The sequence below is a fragment of the Pelophylax lessonae genome (assembly GCF_965119305.1).
Source record: "Pelophylax lessonae genome assembly, chromosome: 1".
NCBI classification, from domain to species: Eukaryota; Metazoa; Chordata; class Amphibia; order Anura; family Ranidae; genus Pelophylax; species Pelophylax lessonae.
In genome coordinates, this window is record NC_138768.1 from 205,207,207 (window position 1) to 205,228,177 (window position 20,971).

At 44.8% G+C, this 20,971-nt stretch overlaps 1 protein-coding gene across 1 annotated transcript in view; it reads right to left on the minus strand.

The window, feature by feature from the left end:
- Positions 1-20,971, minus strand: part of FBN2 (fibrillin 2) — a 303,194-nt gene that overhangs the window by 206,188 nt on the left and 76,035 nt on the right. The window contains exon 6 of the mRNA XM_082258653.1: positions 2,416-2,613. Coding sequence (XP_082114779.1) covers positions 2,416-2,613 — 198 coding nt within the window. The remainder of the gene's footprint in view (positions 1-2,415; positions 2,614-20,971) is intronic.

Here is a 20,971-nt window from a genome sequence, read left to right on the forward strand (position 1 = left end):
CAGTAAGCATCAGGTGACAGTCAGTAATGACACTCGGGTGTCCAGGTGTCAGTCGTCCTGTAGTGTAAGGAAGAAGGGTATATCTTGCAAAAGAAAGGAGTGGGGAGCATAAGAAGGTGGCATACAGCCCCACACGTCCTCCTGAGGGCAGTATACAGCAGGTTCGGTGCACAGCAGTCAGAGTATTTGAAAAGAGTGTGCTATTAACAGGCAAACCGGCAGGAACTGTAAGGCTCCAAGGTAAAAAAAGTCATATCAACTCATGGTAATATAGGCATGGTAGGGCACTTCTTCAGCAAGGAGACATTCAATACCACGTACCCCATCCATGGTCAAGGTTCTCGGGAGCCGTCCGGTGTGGGCGCCCGGGATCTGCAGAGAGAATGCTGAGGCCATGACAGCAAGTTTTGCCATGCAGGTGCAGGATTGCGGTGATTCTCCGGCCAGGGGATCACCTGCAGCCAGTCTGGAACGTCAATTGGGTCGGTCTCCATAAAATGAAATAGCGCCATCAGATCTCCAGGGGCTCGAAGAGTGAAAAAAGAGTGACCCTTACGGAAGGTAGCTGAACGTTGGGTGATTCCCCAGCCGGGGGATCACCTGTAGGTGATGCCGTGCTACTTAGCAAGATCCAGGAGCGGGCGCAGCATGGCCCGACGCAGTAAGGTGGCCTTGGAAAGGTCCAGGAGAATCTTCTTCGAAGCCCTATCGAAATCAATAGAACCAGCTTCCCATGCTGCACAGATTACCATCTCCTTGTGCTTGTATCTATGGAATCTGCATATTACATCATGGGGGTCTGTTAGGGTCTGTAGATCTCTGGCCAATGGCCCTGTGGATGCGATCAAACTCCAAGTTGTTCGGCAGGGTATCGCCCATCATCTGGCCCAGAATGGCACTCACTGTGGCAGATAAGTCCTCAGCGCCTGTTGCCTCTGGGAGGCCCCGAATACGCACATTATTGCTGCGGTTACGGTCCTCAATGTCCTCCATCTGCAACTGTAAGGCCGCCGCCGTGTCCAGCTGGGATGCCTGGGAAGCCTCCACGGCAGAAACTCTCAGGCTCAGGTCAATAATCGAGGTCTCACCCATCAAGATCCTGTCGGCTAGTGTGCACACTTCCTTCCGGACAGCCTGAATCTTCCGTCTGTGGGTCTCCACCAGTCTCCCCATGATAGCCTCCAGGTCTGTTACTTGACAACGATCTAAGAAGGGAATGCAGCTCCTCTTCAGCCTGAAGTGTCAGGGGCCCCTGGGAGGTGCTTGGCAGGTGAGTATGAAAAACCAACGGGGTGTCGGACAGAGCCTCTGAGAGCACAAAGGAATCAGGCGGCAGTGGCGGTAATTCCACAGCCTCGTTTTGCAGGCCGCTTGTCTCCGCTATCTTGGAAGCTGGGGTGGTCGTCTGAGAAGGAGAGAAAAATCGCTTAATCGCTCCTCTTTTAGAAGCTTCACCCGGGGACCCTGGGTGCCCTGGGGTGCCCTTGGTCCTCCGCTTTTTAGCTGATGTTATGCCGTGATATTAGTGCAGATAATAGCCGGGCTAGGCAAGGTGGAAGACGGAGCTCACTTGAGAAGCAGCTTCAGCTGGCCATGTCCAGGCCACGCCCCCATAAACACATGTTTTATCTCCATTTAAATAAAGTGATTTATTGCGATAGTTGTGTGCATCCCTTTGTGTTCCCTTTTGTCATCCAGGCTACCGCATCCTCTTTGTTCCTAGGGATAGCTGCAGATCAACTACTGTGATTGCTAACTGATTCTAAAGCTAAATCTAAGGACCTCCAACCACAATAGGTAAAAAGTGTTTTTTCTTATTGGTTTCTCTATCAGGAAATGACTTGATTTGGCTCTAAATATGACCATAGCCTTATCCTGCTTTCATTGTCTGACCTCGTAAGATAAATGAAGATAGGGAATCATATATGAAAAAACACCACCATAAAAAACAACTACGGTACCTAGATTAAAACTTGCATTGGAATATGACTGTTGAAGAATAAATATTTGAACCTTATTGGTTAATATGGGGACATTGAAAACTCATGCCCTTTGCTTCATTTAGATGAGTGCTTCATAGTTTTTAGATAAATGACGGTTATTCATATGATCAGATATCATATCATATGATCAGATGTCCAAATATTTTACCTAACTTCAACTTTTAGGTGGATATATCATTTCTATAACGTGCATTTAGTCTCACTAATAACTAATGATTTTTTGTATTAATTAAGTTTTAAGCATTGCTGTGTTGAGGAGAAAGCTGTGCTATGAAAATACAAAAACATTTGAAAGATAGTTTATCAGCAGCTAAAGTGACAGTAACTTTCACAGTCAAAGGTACTGATTTATGCTCTATAGAGGAAATAAATGTATTAAACAAACAGTACACATTAACCTGAAGTTATTTACCTTGGCAGGCTCCACTGCGTATGTTTGGAATGAAGCCACGGCGGCAGGGTTGTGGTTGAGCAGGGCACATCTCACATGGGTGCCCCCAGGCACGTCCCATGGTTGCACAGCAGAGAGTTTTTGTGCAGACGATACCAGTCACCTGACCCTGACACATCTGATTGGTGATTTGAGTAAAGCAGGGCCCTGTTCTGTAGTCTGAAAACCAAAAAATAGAAAGAAAACACTGAAATGATTAATAAATCAGAAATTTTGCATAAATACAAGATCAACAGAAGCAGCCTCAAACTAAAATACTGGTCTGGAATGATACTATTCCCAGCATTAACCGATTTCCACATAAAAAATGCTCTTCTTACTTTATAACACTAGTCTGACAGAAAAATATTTTCCTGTTTCTGTTCTGAATGAACATTAAAGTGGCATATCATGCAATTAGTGAAATATTTGGTTGAAATACACTACATTACCAAAAGTATTGGGACACCTGCCCTTACACACATATGAAATTTAATGGCATCCCAGTCTTGGTCCGTAGGGTTCAATATTGAGTTGGCCCACCCTTTACAGCTATAACACCTTTAACTCTTCTGGGAAGGCTGTCCACAAGGTTTAGGAGTGTGTCTATAGGAATGTTTGACTATTCTTCCAGAAGGGTATTTGTGAGGTCAGGCACTGATGTTGGACAAGAAGGCCTGCCTCGCAGTCTCCGTTCTCCCAAAGGTGTTCTATCAGGTTGAGGTCAGGACTCTGTGCAGGCCAGTCAAATTCCTCCATCCCAAACTCACTCATCCATGTCTTTATGGATCTTTCTTTGTGCACTGGTCCAAATCATTTGGTGAAGGGGGGATTCTGGTGTGGGGTTATTTCTCAGGGGCTGGGCTGGGCTTGGTCCCTTAGTTCCAGTGAAGGGACCTCTTAAGGTATCAGCACACCAAGACATTTTGGACAATTTCATGCTCCCAACTTTGTGGGAACAGTTTGGGGATGGCCCCTTCCTGTTTCAACATGACTGCGCACCAATGCACAAAGAAAGGTCCATAAAGACATGGATGAGCAAGTTTGGGGTGGAGGAACGTCACTGGCCTGAAAAACTTGTCTTACCCTCAACCCAATAGATCACCTTTGCAATGAATTAGAGCAGAGTCTGCGAGCCAGGCCTTCTCGTCCAACATCAGTGCCTGACCTCACAAATGCGCTTCTAAAAGAATGGTCAAACATTCCCATAGACACACTCTTAAACCTTGTAGACAGCCTACCCAGTAGAGTTGAAGCTGTTATAGGTGCAAAGGGTGGGCCAACTCAATATTGAACCCTACGGAAGAAGACTGAGATGCCATTAAAGTTAATGGCGTGTAAAGGCAGGCGTACCAATACATTTGGTAATATAGTGTATATACACATTTTACAATGTATGTGACTAATATTATGTACATTGTTTAGCCAGTCATTTTTACACTTTTCACCGCCATCAAGATCACTGTATTACTTCCACAATTACACAGTTTGAAAAAAAGACACATGCATACCCACAAACAAAAATACATACATTTATAAATAGGTAAAACATAAGACCTTACATTATCAGAACCTTTAAACCATAGTTGTTCCGAAGAGGCAAAGCATGGCTCAGTGCGATACAATAATCCTTTCTATATGCAGAGGTTAACCGTCTTTTATTTCATTTTTATTTCTGGAATTTTTGAGAAACTTCTAGAATTTAGTGGGTGTAGGCCAGGGGGGCTAATCCGCATACTTGGAGGAACGTGGCCAATCCCCAGGCAGCATGCTCTGGCAGGGTGGCTGAGTCAGCCCTTAAATATGAATAAGTCATGCCAGCAAGGGATTCGGTGGAAGATGGTGTGCTAAGGAGGCTGTCAGTGGCCTAGGAGGGGTCTCCTAGATTTAGGGGAGACCTCATCTTCTGGCTGGGCTCGGGCCGGCTCAGGAAGATCCATTCAGTAGAGTGGTTTGACTTAAAATCTTGAATGAGAAGCAGTGGGAGCCAGGGGGACAGAGTGAGTAAATCAGCACACCCAGGGATTTTCAGGGGGAGAGATTGTCACATGTAGCAAGCTTTCTAAAGGACAGCGTTGTGCATAAACCTTGTATTACCTTGCCCTTGGAGATCTTCAGTAAAGCAGCCAGGAGAGCTGGTATTACCTGCAAGCAGTGGAGAGGATAGGAAGTAGGAGAGCATGTACTCCTGCACGCAGTTTGACTCACTTTTGTGCTATTACTAATAGGGGCTAAAAGCTACTAGTCTGTAATGTACTTTTGCTACTAATCCACTAAGGACTGTGTGAGGAAAGAAAGGAAAGCAGTTCAGGATCTTTTTATACAGAGGTGCCCTCCTTTTTGTTGTTCTTTACTGTGGGCATCCAGTAAATCCCTTCAACTGGGCTTTTTTTCTCAGAGAATAGGTACAGGGACTCCCCCTTTCTGGGTCAATTCTTGTCTCTGCCCCTACCCACCTCCGAGTACTGTTTGTTTATTCAATTTCAACCCCCACCTCCCCCCCCCCTCTCAGTGCTGCCCCCTTTAGAAAATACAGAGCCAGGTATAACTTTGTGGTGCTAAGTGATTTGTATGGAATTTGATAATAATAACAAGAAAAGCAGTAAAATAGATCCCCTGCAGCCACCAGCAATAGGCCCTCCCCAGCAACCACAGATTTCACAGCAGCCAGCATCAATAGACCCCTTCCTCAACAGCAGGTCCTATCCAGCAACAATTGACTCCCCAACAGCATAAGCCCCCCTCCAGCAAACCAGCAACAATTGACCTCCCCAGAAACAATAAACAACCATGCAAAAATAGATCCCCTTCAGCAACAAGGGACCCTCCCGGCAGCCAGTATCAATAGACCCTCCAGCACACTCCAGCACCACTTGCCTTTAAATACAGCACCATTCAGTACTGAAGGTGCCGGAACTGCGTTACCCCATGTTCCCTCTGAAAAAAAGCCCTGCCCTTCACACCATCCAAGTTGTAACCCCCTAATAAAACATCAAAAATAAAGCCAAGTGACAGTATTCTTGTGTTTGGATAGTTACATATTTACATAGTTAGTCAGGTTGAAAAAAAACACAGGTCCATCTGGCTCAACCAATAATGCAATGCAAGAGGATAATGCATGTTTAGTTGCTGCGCAGGAGTAGGAGAGCAAGTGACCAGCAGCCCCTCTGGGGGGGTAGTGCTACACATAATATGTAATGTGATTGCCAACTATATAGCACTGGTACTCTCTTTGCAGTTTTTATTAAAGTGATTGTAAAGTCTTAAGGTTTTGAAAAACTGCTGTCTCTCTCCTCATTGAACAGATTGATAGCAGCAGGAGCCATTGGTTCCCACTGCTGTCAATCAAATTCTGTGACATTGGATAAGGGGGCGGGACCGAGTCCCACTGTCCACTGTCAATGGATGCAGCCGCATGACTTGGGAGTGAGCCCGCACCGATGCCCCCATGGAAAGCAGCTTTGTGTGGGGGCACCCAATAAAGAGGAAGAGCCTGGAGCACCAGCAGGGGACCCCAGAAGAAGAGGATTGGGGCTGCTCTGTGCAAAAGCATTGCACAGAGCAGGTAAGTATAGACATGTTTGTTATTTTAATACAAAAAAAAAATATCTTTACAACCACTTAAATCAGCCATGCTTTGTGCTGCTGTTTAGAATAGCTGTATACCTATCTTTAGATCAAGGAACTACTAATATCAATAATATGCACCAATGTCATATTAATAGTCCAAATGTAAAAAGCCATACTTTCACAATGTCAGCTGCTACAGAAAAATGTGAAGCTGCTTATGATGCATGGAGTTCAGTTAGAAGGCTCCCTGACTTGGACTGACTTAATGATTATGTTGATCCAGATGTAAGCAAGCAAAATGAACAGACTAGATGCCAATAAATACAAAAAAATCTGTAACCTAGGTATGGCCATTTCTTGGAATAAAGTAAAGCTTTTATGTACTAGCATAAATAAATAAACCAAAGATTTTGTAGCATTAGATAATCAAAGTGGTATGATGATATTACAGATACAATCCTAATTCATTCAAGTGCACAAATGGACAAATGCTCATAACTAGGGTTGAGCGGACACCTAGATGTCCGTGTTCGACGGGTTCGGCCGAACTTTAAAAAAAAGTCCGGGTCCGTGTCCCGGACTTTTACCGAACTTTTCCCGGACACCGAACCCCATTGAAGTCAATGGGGACCCGAACTTTAAGGCACTAAAATGGCTCTAAAACACCAATGGAAAGGGCTAGAGTGCTGCAAATGGCAGCAAAACGTAGTTAAGAGCATGGCAAGTGCTCTGCAAACAAATGTGGATAGGGAAATAACTTAAAACAACAAAAAAAAACAGAAAAATAAAACAATGTTCTTCATCTCTGAAGGACGAGGCCCATATGGAGTAGGAGGGAGGTTGAGGTGGTGGTGGATGTGGCGGTGTCATAGGCCTGCGCACAGGGTGTGCCGGGTGTACCTGGGCACACCCTAATCACCTAGGGCACATAGCATTATCGCTCTGTTTGCCAGTGAGGACATGGGAAAGATCTCCCTCGGACCTGCTCTGCTCTATTTCTCTTTGCCAGCAGGGAGAGTAATGTATCGGGGCCATGTACATGTAGGCAAACACAGGCATGTGTATTTCAACTTTGGGGTGCACACCCTAATGCAATAGGCTGCGCACACCTATGGGCGGTGTAGGTGGAAGCGGCGGTGGAGGAGGACCAGGGCCGGATTAAGAGCATCATGGTCTTGGTGCTGAGGATTTTGAAGGGCCTTAAGGGCCGTGCCTTGGCATGCACCCAGAGGAGGAAGGGTGCAGCCATGCATGCCTAATTCAACATGGGATGCTGTCTCTGAAACCCATAAACACATCCATGCATCGGCAACTGTCCCTCCTTGTCAGGCCTTCGCTCTGTGTGGGGAGGTTCTGAGGGTGCTGCCTGGGGAAGCGAGCATAGAAGCCAGACTTCTGTGTTTACAAGTGACAGAAGAGCGGTCACAGTGAATATGGCCAACCCGGGGCCTATATAAAAGGTAGGGGCCTGGAGCTGCAGCTCCAATAGCCCCTACGTTAATCTGGCCCTGAGGAGGAGGACGAGGTAGCCAACACTGCTTCTTTTCACAAATTTTAAATGAGGGTACACCCCAAAAGAGTGAGAAAGAGCAAAAATGGAACAATGGGTGGGTAAGGTCGGTATCCATTGCTATTCTGCACAAGGTACGGAAAAGTCCCGTGGGATCCATGCCTGGTTCATTTTAATGAACGTGAGCTTGTCCACATTGTCTCTGGACAGGCGGCTGCGCTTGTCTGTTATAACGCCCCCAGCCGTGCTAAATACCTGTTCAGATAATACACTGGCTGCAGGGCACGCCAGCACCTCCAAGGCGTAAAGGGCAAGCTCAGGCCATGTGCCCAATTTGGAGACCCAGAAGTTGAAGGGGGCAGACCCCTCATTCACTACATGTAGGCGTGTGCACACATACTGCTCCACCATGTTGGTAAAATGCTGCCTCCTGCTAAGACGTTCCATCTGAGCTGCTGGTGCTGCTGTTTGTTGTGGCGTGCTGACAAAGCTTTTCCACATTTCGGCCATGCTAACCCTGCCTTCTGAGGTGCTGGCGGTGCCCTGGTTGCGTTGGCGACCTCCTCCTCCTCCTCCTCCTCCTCCTCTGCCTTGTGCTTCCACTGTGGCCCCGCTGTCAGATGGGAATGCCAGCAGCATCGCATCTACCAGCGTGCGCTTGTACTCGCGCATCTTGCGATCGCGCTCCAGTGAGTGAATTAAGGACGGTACGTTGTCCTTGTAATGGGGATCCAGCAGCGTGGCCACCCAGTAATCAGCACAAGTTTGAATGTGGGCAACTCGGCGGTCGTTGTGGAGACACTGCAGCATGTAATCGCTCATGTGTGCCAGGCTGCCCAGAGGCGACGAAAGGCTGTCCTCTATGGGAGGTGTATCGTCCGTGTCCTCTGTATCCCCCCAGCCACGCACCAGTGATGGCCATGAGCTGGCCTGGGTGCCACCCTGCTGTGAACATGGTTCCATCTCCTCCTCCAGCTCCTCCTCCAGCACACTAGGCCCAATTACTATTGTTTGTACACCTAAAAGGATGGATGAGGAGGAGGAGGAGTATGGAACAGGCAGCACCCTCAAAGCTTCAGAAGTATGAGATGAACCCCAAAAACTTGGAAAGGTGGATCTCACACGTACCGACACAGACTATCCCGCAATTTAATTGATCCCCAAAGGTTTTTATTGAATAGCGGAATAGGAAATATGATCAAAAAAAGTGTATATATCTCACACGTACAGAAGCACACTAGGCCCCAATTACTATTGTTTGTACACCTAAAAGGATGGATGAGGAGGAGGAGGAGTATGGAACAGGCAGCACCCTCAAATCTTCAGAAGTATGAGATGAACCCCAAAAACTTGGAAAGGTGGATCTCACACGTACCGGCACAGACTATCCCGCAATTTAATTGATCCCCAAAGGTTTTTATTGAATAGCGGAATAGGAAATATGATCAAAAAAAGTGTATGTATCTCACACGTACAGAAGCACACTAGGCCCCAATTACTATTGTTTGTACACCTAAAAGGATGGATGAGGAGGAGGAGGAGTATGGAACAGGCAGCACCCTCAAATCTTCAGAAGTATGAGATGAACCCCAAAAACTTGGAAAGGTGGATCTCACACGTACCGACACAGACTATCCCGCAATTTAATTGATCCCCAAAGGTTTTTATTGAATAGCGGAATAGGAAATATGATCAAAAAAAGTGTATGTATCTCACACGTACAGAAGCACACTAGGCCCCAATTACTATTGTTTGTACACCTAAAAGGATGGATGAGGAGGAGGAGGAGTATGGAACAGGCAGCACCCTCAAAGCTTCAGAAGTATGAGATGAACCCCAAAAACTTGGAAAGGTGGATCTCACACGTACCGACACAGACTATTCCGCAATTTAATTGATCCCCAAAGGTTTTTATTGAATAGCGGAATAGGAAATATGATCAAAAAAAGTGTATGTTTTTCACACGTACAGAAGCACACTAGGCCCCAATTACTATTGTTTGTACCCCTAAAAGGATGGATGAGGAGGAGGAGGATGAAACAGGCAGCACCCTCAAATCTTCAGAAGTATGAGATTGTGTTCACTGTACCCCACAAAGATTGTGTTCACTGCACCCCAAAAGGATTGTCTTCACTGCACCCCACAAAGATTGTGTTCACTGTACCCCACAAAGATTGTGTTCACTGCACCCCAAAAGGATTGTCTTCACTGCACCCCACAAAGATTGTGTTCACTGTACCCCACAAAGATTGTGTTCACTGTACCCCCCAAAGATTTTGTTCACTGCACCCCACAAGGATTGTCTTCACTGCACCCCACAAGGATTGTCTTCACTGCACCCCACAAAGATTGTGTTCACTGTACCCCACAAAGATTGTGTTCACTGTACCCCCCAAAGATTTTGTTCACTGCACCCCACAAGGATTGTCTTCACTGCACCCCACAAGGATTGTCTTCACTGCACCCCACAAAGATTGTCTTCACTGTACCCCACAAAGATTGTGTTCACTGCACCCCAAAAGGATTGTCTTCACTGCACCCCACAATATTGTGTTCACTGTACCCCACAAAGATTGTGTTCACTGTACCCCCCAAAGATTTTGTTCACTGCAACCCACAAAGATTGTGTTCACTGTACCCCACAAAGATTGTGTTCACTGTACCCCACAAAGATTTTGTTCACTGCACCCCACAAAGATTGTGTTCACTGCACCCCAAAAGGATTGTCTTCACTGCACCCCACAAAGATTGTGTTCACTGTACCCCACAAAGATTGTGTTCACTGTACCCCACAAATATTTTGTTCACTGTACCCCACAAAGATTGTGTTCACTGCACCCCAAAAGGATTGTCTTCACTGCACCCCACAAGGATTGTCTTCACTGCACCCCACAAAGATTGTGTTCACTGTACCCCACAAAGATTGTGTTCACTGCACCCCAAAAGGATTGTCTTCACTGCACCCCACAAAGATTGTGTTCACTGTACCCCACAAAGATTTTGTTCACTGCACCCCACAAAGATTGTGTTCACTGTACCCCACAAAGATTGTGTTCACTGCACCCCAAAAGGATTGTCTTCACTGCACCCCACAAAGATTGTGTTCACTGTACCCCACAAAGATTGTGTTCACTGTACCCCACAAAGATTTTGTTCACTGCACCCCACAAAGATTGTGTTCACTGTACCCCACAAAGATTGTGTTCACTGCACCCCAAAAGGATTGTCTTCACTGCACCCCACAAAGATTGTGTTCACTGTACCCCACAAAGATTGTGTTCACTGTACCCCCCAAAGATTTTGTTCACTGCAAACCACAAAGATTGTGTTCACTGTACCCCACAAAGATTGTGTTCACTGTACCCCACAAAGATTTTGTTCACTGCACCCCACAAAGATTGTGTTCACTGCACCCCAAAAGGATTGTCTTCACTGCACCCCACAAAGATTGTGTTCACTGTACCTCACAAAGATTGTGTTCACTGTACCCCCCAAAGATTTTGTTCACTGCACCCCACAAAGATTGTGTTCACTGTACCCCACAACGATTGTGTTCACTGTACCCCACAAATATTTTGTTCACTGTACCCCACAAAGATTGTGTTCACTGCACCCCAAAAGGATTGTCTTCACTGCACCCCACAAAGATTGTGTTCACTGTACCCCACAAAGATTGTGTTCACTGCACCCCAAAAGGATTGTCTTCACTGCACCCCACAAAGATTGTGTTCACTGTACCCCCCAAAGATTTTGTTCACTGCACCCCACAAAGATTGTGTTTACTGTACCCCACAAAGATTTTGTTCACTGCACCCCAAAAGGATTGTGTTCACTGCACCCCAAAAAGATTGTGTTCACTGCAGCCCACACACAGAAAAATGGATGTGGATCACTGACACCTGCCTATCTCCTATCCCACACCACACAGCAATATCGATTGTAGTTTGTAGAACACACTTTCTCTAAAATTCAGCAGCAGCCTCTCCCTAACAGGATTGAGAAGAGATCGTAGATCGGGACTAAGTGCAGACCCCACCCCACACAGCAATATCGATTGTAGTTTGTAGAACACACTGACCCTATAATTCAGCAGCAGCCTCTCCCTAACAGGATTGAGAAGAGATCGTAGATCAGGATTAAGTGCAGACCCCACCCCACACAGCAATATCGATTGTAGTTTGTAGAACACACTGACCCTATAATTCAGCAGACTCTATCCCAGAAAATGCCTACAACTCGCCCTGCCTAAACACTCCGACCTGACCCTAAATTCTATCCGGACACCAATTTGTTTTGCCTGCCTGTCTTTCCCTAATCAGCAGCCAGCACGTATGTGTGCTCTGTCCCTGAGCTAAGCAGCAGAATGACGCCGCTGCGGCTGCCTCGAACTTATAAAGACTTGGTCACATGCTTCAGACGGCCAATCACAGCTACTCATACATTTGCAGGCATGGCTGGGATAGCTTAAGGCACACCAGTTAAACGATTGTTGATTGGCTGTTGAAAGCCCGCCATGAAAAGAGCGCCAAAACATGCAAAACCCGGAAATAAAACGACCGAACACGGATTTTTTACCCGAACATACAGTAAAGTGTCCGTGTCCGTGTTCGGGTAACAAAAATCCAATTATTCGGTACGAACACGAATAATACAGTCCGTGTTCGCTCAACACTACTCATAACTGCAAACCTGAATAGGCCTGCAGACCTAATTTAACATCTTTCTGCTAAGTTTTGGAAGGACCCTGTGGGCTTGTTGCTATAGATGAGAGTAATCAAACTATCACCTAGGGTTGCCACCTGATCCCTTTAATCCTGAACACATTATAATTACACAGGTTCTGTGGCTGCTTAAGGTGGTAATTAAACTCACTTAGTGCCTTATCTGCATTAAATTAGCCTCAGAACCTGTGTGATTAATATGGATGAGGTGGCAACCCTACTATCACCTCTCAAGCCATAGAAAGAATCCACCAGACCTGGGCACTTCAAAATTCACAGGGAGCGAGGGGTAATCCCATACTGGTAACACCACACTGCCAGTGGTTACTACTCCTTTTTAGGCCAGAGGGAATACGGTTTATCTCCAATAAGATCCAAAGTTTAGCAATGAAGAGATGAGACTTCTGTTAGTAAGAGCTATAAGCTGCATGCAGATACAAAATGGTTTGTACTGCACTTACAGAATCACCTGGGGATCTTCTAAATGATCTTATGGACCCTCCCCACAGCAACCATATTTTGTATGGCTTTGCTGTGATCAAGATGATACATGGATGTTAGAAGGCCTAATTCAGGCCCAGCAATAAGAATGAGCAGGTCCATAAAATCTATGACTGGAAAAAACTTACAACTTAGCAAGCTATGAGGAAGGCTGAGGCCGAAACGCGTTAGTTTAACCACTTCCCGCCCTATAACAGATTGACGGCGGGAATGTGGTTGTATTATCCTGACCGGACGTCATATGACGGCGGCAGGATAATACAGCTCTGCGCGCCCCCCGGGCGCGCAGCCTGACACCCTGCATCTCCAATCTCGGTAAAGAGACTATTGACGTAGCTCTTTACCATGTGACCAGCCGTGTCCAATCACGGCTGGTCACATAGTAAACAGGAACAGCCGTTGATCGGCTTTCCTTAGTTCGTGCCTGACAGGCACGAGTAAAGGAGCGCCGATCGGCGGCTCCCCTGACAGGGGGAGGGGGGTCGGCACTGGTAATCAGATCATTGATTACCAGTGCAGACCCTCGGGGGGATGCCACTAGAACCACCAGGGATGCCCACTATGACCCCAGGGATGCCCACCTATGACCCCAGGGATGCCCACTATGGCCACCAGGGATGGCAATCAGGGCTCAGGGAGCCACCCATTGCCCTCCCCATCAGTGCTGCCCGCCAGTGCCCTCCCTATCAGTGCTGCCCACAAGTGCCCATCATTGCCATCTTTCAGTGTCGCCCACCAGTGCCCATTATCGCCCACCAGTGCTGCCTATCAGTGCCCATTAGTGCCCATCAGTGCCACCCGTCAGTGCCGATCAGTGCCACCCATCAGTGCCCATCAGTGCCAACCAGTGCCACCTATCAGTGCCCATTAGTGCCCATCAGTGCCACCTATCAGTGCCCGTCAGTGCCACCTATCAGTGCCCATCAATGCCGCCTATCAGTGCCTAGCAGTGCCACCTATCAGTGCCCACCAATGCTGCATATCTGTGCTACCTATCAGTGCTGCATATCAGTGCCGCCTATCAGTGCCGCCTATCAGTGCCACCCCATCAGTGCCACCCCATCAGTGCCTCCTCATCAGTGCCTGTCAGTGCAGTCTCATCAGTGCTCATCAGTGCAGGAAAAAATTTATTTATTTAGAAAATTGTATAACATAAACAAAAAACTTTTTTTTTTCAAACTTTTCAGTATTTTTTTATTTGTTTAGCAAAAAGGAAAAAACCCAGAGGTGATCAAATACCACCAAAAGAAAGCTCTATTTGTGGGGGGAAAATGACATAAATTTGGTGTAGGTACAGTGTTGCATGACCGCGCAATTGTCATTCAAAATGCAACAGCGCTAACAGGGGAAAATTGGCCTGGGCAGGAAGGGAGGAAAGTGCCCTGTATTGAAGTGGTTAATGGACATTGTATTTGCTGTTGTGCATTAATAAAGGCTCTTTTAAGAAGGAGCACGAGTTGCCGGCTTTTTGTTGGATTTATTCATAAATTGTCCAAAATGTCTTGGTATGCTGACGCCTTAAGAATTTGCTTCACTGGAACTAAAAGGCCAAGCCCAACCCCTGAAAAACAACCCCACAAGATAATCTCCCCTCTACCAAATTATTTGGACCATTTGCGCAAAGCAAGGTCCATAAAGACATGGATGAGCGAATTTGGGGTGGAGGAGCTTGACTGGCCTGCACAGACTACTGACCTCAACCCGATAGAATACCTTCGGGATGAATAAAATCAGAGACTGCGAGCCAGGCCTTCCTGTTCAACATCACTGCCTGACCCCCTAAATGCGCTTCTGGAAGAATGGTCAAACATTCCCATAGCCACACTCCTAAACCTTGTGGACAGCCTTCCCAGGAGAGCTGAAGCTTTTATAGCTGGAATGGGTAGGCCAACTCAATATTGAACCCTACAGGCTAAGACTGGATACTAAGAAAGGAAAACGCTGCTCCAGGTGTATAGTGTGTAGTAATTGCCAGGAGATAGGATATCCCATAGAGTGCTGGCCCCGGCCCGCCTCCATGGGAACACTTGTAGAAAAAGAAATAGCTGCACATCCAGGGTTTCCAATAAGTTTCAAATACCCTTAATTCCAAAAAGTTGCAAGTGATGACACCAAAGACACCAACATGAAGTCTCGTAGACGCGTTTCATACATACATCTTGTGCTTAATCATTACGGTGATTAATGATTAAGCACAAGATGTATGTGTGAAAGGCGTCTACGAGACTTCATGTTGGTGTCTTTGGTGTCATCACTTAGAACGTAGGCTCTTTACTACGTGTTAAGCTGTGACCAATCACAGCTGATCACAGCGGTTACTAGGAAGTGCTGGTAATCAGGGCGTGATTTGTGCTGACAAGGCGTGAGTAGAGGGGGGCCGATCAGTCACTCAGTGCAGCCCCATCAGAAGTGCCCACAACAGATCCCAAACAGTACCCATTACATGTGCCAATTAGTGCCCATCACAAATGCCAATCAGTGCCCATCAGTAATGCCTGTCAGTGCCTATCACTGATGCCAATCAGTGCCCATCAGTAATGCCTGTCAGTGCCTCCTCATAAGTGCTGCCTATCAGTGCCATCTGTCAGTGACCATCAGTGCCACCTATCAGTGCCCAATCAGTACTGCCTATTAGTGCCCATCGGTGCCACCTATTAGTGCCCATTAGTGCCACCTATTAGTGCCCCTTAGTGCAGCATATCAGTGCCACCTATCAGTGCCTATCAGTGCCGCATATCAGTGCCACATATTAGTGCCTGCCAATCAGTGCCCATCAGTGCAGCCTCATCAGTGCCCGTCAGTGAAGGAGAAAACATACTTATTTACATAACTTTATAACAGAATTGAAGAAAAACTTTTTTTTTCAAAAATTTCAGTCTTTTTTCATTTGATTTCATGAAAAACTCAGTGGTGATCAAATACTACCAAAATAAATCTCTATTTGTGGGGAAAAAAATGATAATTATTTAACATGGGTATAGTGTAGCATGAGTGTGCAATTGTCATTGAAAGTTAAACAGCTCCGAATGTTGAAAACTGGTCTGGGCAGGAGGGGATGAAAGTGCCCGGTATTGAAGTTAAATTAAGGTTCATGTGCATGTAAAGGCAGGCACCCCAATACTTTTGGTAATATAGTATATAAAGTTGTAAAGTTTTCACCAAAACAAGAGGTAAGGAGAACTATGCCAATGGGTATAGCTGTAAGCATACTGCCCAGTTTTGACTCACGTGGCTAAACATGCAACTGTGGCTCCATTTACAAACAGGGCTACCAGGGCTGACTCTATAATATTCACTGTCCAAGCCCACAGAGACTTATTTCTCTGCAATGTAAACACGCATGCTGATCCAAGTCCACCTTACCACATCCCCCTAATTAATGGTTATATTAACCCCATACACCCAGAGCACATATCATACAGGTCTCTGTGGTTTACTGTGATCCAGATTTGGTCTCTACCTTTTCCCCAGGTTTGGCTGTGCACACCAAATCAACAGCTCTAATCTCAGTACATCACAGAGAGGCTGAATCTTTTTTACTTTGAAATAAATGTGAGCATTCCACAACAGTGGCATAATACAGTCCAGATAATGGGTAATTTTCCAATAACCAAAATACTTTACAAGTCCAGCAAGGTGGAGGGAGGCGGTAATGCAATACTCATAGTTAAATACACAACTTACCTAGTTGTACCACTAATGTCCCATTAGGGGGTCTGAACCCTCCTGTGTGCCTCCCTCTAACTTTAAGCTTCTCCCATCCCGTAAGAAAGATAATTGCCTCATTCCCCGTCTATAGGGTGAGTTTACAGTTAAAGTGGAAGTTACCCTTTCCTACTTATCTGTTTCAGTGACAACTGTCTTAAAGAGGCTTTCATTTTGGAGAGATTTATTCTTACTTTTTGTTGGGTCTCTATGGCTGGAGTTGAAGGTAAGAAGGACGCAGAGAGATATGCTTTCTGGCTGATAAAGGTAATAGCTGACAATTCTTTATGCCAGCTCTTAGACAGCAGTTCTGTATGAAAAAGTTTAAACATTTTGACAGGTTCCCTTTATGGAATTCTATTGAACATTTACTGTGTCAGCTATAAAGCATTGCACTGCATAACATTATCTAGCAAATTAAATCCAAGTTATTGGTGGCAAACTCAGTTTTCCTTAAGTGGAGTGATTATCTGATGGTATGATGTTCAGGTCCTACTATATAGACTTGATTTGCAGTTTGTCTGTCTACTGCTACTACTACTTCTTTGACTACTACTAGTCACTTGACTGCAGATTTTCTTCTTATTAACAAGATCTTAAAGAAAGTAGCTGTAGACTGGTGAATAAAATCAGTTTCCACCACACTGTATTCCATTCCAAAAGTAAATATAATATTCTTTGCAGATGGAGAACTTTCCAACCATAAATATTCTAAAACGTGAACATCCATTTCATTTATGTGTTTATGCCAGCTCTAAGCAGACAGACTATATTAAAACTATTCTGTGATGTCTAGATCTTAATTAATATTGGAACTAAAAGCATCAAGAGGTTTAATTTAAATATAACAGAAAGAGAAAGCAAAGACAACACAAACTGAATATCATTGTACTTTGAAATATATAGTAAATTAGGGACACCCTATCACTGTTCCCAGGACTCTAGCTAGGATGTAATGTCTTGTTGGGTGCTCTCTGGCAAAGCTTTTGCCCAAAAATTCTCGTCCTTATCTTTTTCTGCTACTCATTTCAGTAATTTTCAAGGCTGCATCCTAAATGATTCTGCAGACACGAGGCTCAATACTTACGTATGTTCCAGAACAGATTTGATGTCTGCAGGGTCCTCCTCACTGGTAAAAAGTTCCTACTGTTTTCACTGGCTGGGTCCTTTGGTTCTATTGTATCAGCAACAAAGGTTAAGCCCCGGTTCACCCTGTAATCTGCATGTAAATCAATTCACATGCGATTCAGTGCAGTGCGATTTGAGCCAATTCATTTTAAAAATTGCACTGCATGGCATCAAAAAAGTGAAGGCACCTTTTTTGGACCCGCACTACAACCACATCACATGGTAATTTTGTACAATGAGATCCAGTGTGATTGGCTGCGTTTGCTATCCTTTTGGAGTGTTGTTAACTTTGTATTTTTTACTTGCAGCGGATTGCAAACACAGTGCGATTGCAATGCGCATATGTGTGAACCTAGGCTAAATGTTCTCCCTTACTATTCCCCTAAAAAATTTTCTTGCTCGTTTTTAAAATATAATAAATAAAGTAACGTATAACTTACGTTTTGAAAGCTAGAAACTAAGAATTTCAACTCTACTGACAAATGTAATAAACAATGTAGATGATAAAGAACAGAGACATCAAAAGAAAAACTTTATAGATTGTGAATATATGGAGCCTTCTCCTTTTTAAAGGAGTCAGGATTCTGTTATAAGATAATTGTTATAAAATATATTAATAATGCCTGTGATACAATATTAGATGAAACATGTTGAGCAGGAGCTTTACAACCAATCACGCTCCAGATGACGTCGAATGACGAAACGCGTAGGGCGTGGTTTTGGTACGTCAGTACGTCACTTCCAGGAACGGTGGTTTGAGCCGGTGGAACGCGGAAGCGGCTTGGCGAACACCTTAAGCTGATCGTGAACTCCCTAAATGTGAGTGGATGCTATGCTACCTTAACTTTATCAACATATACTAAGCAATGGAGGCTTATCTTTTATTCTAGTGACTGAGGAGGGCTGAGCGATCTACCTTACAAGTGCGGTAAGCAGCGGCGCAACAGGTGGAGATCCACTGGCGCCATATATTGTCACAAGCACATAATCACTCACATGGTTAATGGTATCAGCAGCACTCAGCACTTTATATATGCTTATGTATATGTGATATATGGTACACTGAGCACAGCCCATGATAATTTATTGAAGTTTTACTAGCACGCAGCACTTTGCAATTTTAAACGCACTGTATGCACCAATGCACTTTCACAAATATGTATGATTCATGCAGGTTTTGAAACTGCACAAATACACATTTTTGATTTAAAGTGGTAGCGCCGGTCCCAACATTTTCTTGCACTTTTTTCCAACACACTACCTCAGAGGTAGGTTCGGGGCAGCTTACACCACAATAACCACTATCCTGGTTCAATTAAGGTACTGAAACTCCATAGCGCTGGTATCTAAGCCTTTTATATCTTTACAACCAATGCTTACTAATGCATAATAAAGTGATTGATTTTTACACTTTTAGTGACTCAGAACAACAGAGAGGAGAGATTTGCAACAATTCTTAGTGCGGGCGGCGCCACGTTGTAGGAAGGGTATTAGAGAAGCCTGTAGTTTTGTTTAACTTGGATTTTTTAAAATCTGTTTGTATTCAGTGTCAAAAAATGTAGCAGCGAAGTGAGTAGAATCAAATGTTCAGTCGTGTTGCTGAAAGCTTACAATACACAATGAAGCCCCTATTGCTTCAACATGATTATTTGATGTGTTTTTGATGCTTCAGTGATGCTTCGATGATGCTTTGGTGATGCTTTTTTTGAAGCTTTAACGAAGCTTGGCAGATGCCCTGTGTGTGTGTGTTGATATCTCATACCTGCAATACCTTCAAAACACAGTAAAGCTAAAGCTGATTTAAAGCCTCTCAACAGCTTCAGGTGCTTCAAGTGAGCTTTGTCATAGACTTCTATGGAGGCTTTGAAGACGCTTACTTTTGAAGCACCACTAAAATGATATGGGTTCAGAGAGCTTTAAAAAAGCGTGTTTAAAGCAAGTGTAAACAAGCCCTTAAAGTGTTTTTCAATGCCAAAAGTGTACATTTTTCTAGTTTTGGATAGAGTGGCATAATTAGAAGCCCCTGTCTAGTATATACTGCTATACAGAGCTCTGTCAGAGCCCCAGCTTCAGCAACACACAGACATTTTTATTTCTGTGTGTTACTGTTGGGGACTTTCCTGCCTAGTAAAGCACTGTCAGCTAGACAAGACATAAGGGCAAATCTTTCTTGCAGAGCTCTACATAACTGTTAAACCTGATAGGCATACTAACCCTTCACTATTCTGTCTAAACCTACAGGCAGCTGCTTTTGCTAAAAATGATGTCTTTAGTATCTCCCACACATTCACCAGATACTGCCCTAAGCAGCTTTCTTCCAGTGCTAGAAGGGTAACACTGTTGAAGAAAAGCTCTTCCTCCCTCTTCTGCTACCCACTGTTTATATGACTAGTTTTAATAATATAGTTTTAGTATTACACCACAATACATTGTGTTCTGTTAATGGGCAGAGGAAAACCTACCATTCAATTACTCCTCCTTCATTCTCATAGCACAATGCAGTGCAGCAAATAAAAGTAGGGGTTCGGTGAATGAGAGGGCAGAGGGGGTGGTTGGGCAGTGCAATTTTTCTCAGTAGCAGCTGCTGTTGTTAACAGCGCCAGTAGACAGCCACTCAAAGCAATATCCAGCAACTGAGAAGGAAACACTGCAGGGAAGAATTTTAGCAGTAGCACCTGCCTGCAGTTAAAAGGATGCACACTATTAGCCTCAAGTCATGCACAGAGGTGAAACAAATCATCCTCATACATTGCACCTGCTTATCTGCAGCCCTCTCTTCTCTACATCAGTTCAAAGCCCAAAATTTACACAGCCTATCAGAGCTTCAGATAATGAGGTGGTGTGGATCTGCTGTCACAAACACTGCAGAGTTAAAGCACAGAGTTCAGTGAAATCTGAACGTTAATTGGAGGAATGGGACACACCCCTCTCCACACAGCACAAGGGAGACATGCACAGCTGAGGTTATCAATCACAGGCTGTGTGCTGGAGCTTTCTCACCCTCTATCTTATAGAGTTGGTAAAACCTGTCAGAAGTGACTGACGAAGATAAGCAGAGGAAGGAGAAAACAGAGAGAAATTACACTCAGTGCTTTGGATAGAGGCAAGTACATGCTATAAAAGGATGTGCTTTGTTCATCTTTCATATGAGAGGTGTACGACTACTTTAAGTATTGCCATATTTTTTTTAGTAAAAAAAAACAGTAAATGAACTTTGAAAAACAATCACAGACTTCTGTAGCTGCAGGCCTTTAAAAGCAATTTATCCACAATGTTTACAGCAGAGGTAATGAAGTAATTTGCCTCAATCTCTCAGCAGCTCGGCGCACCCTGCTGTGCCTCCTACAAATGACCCAGCTGTCTATTATTCTCCAGTGTTAACAGAGAGCAGGTGCTTTAACAG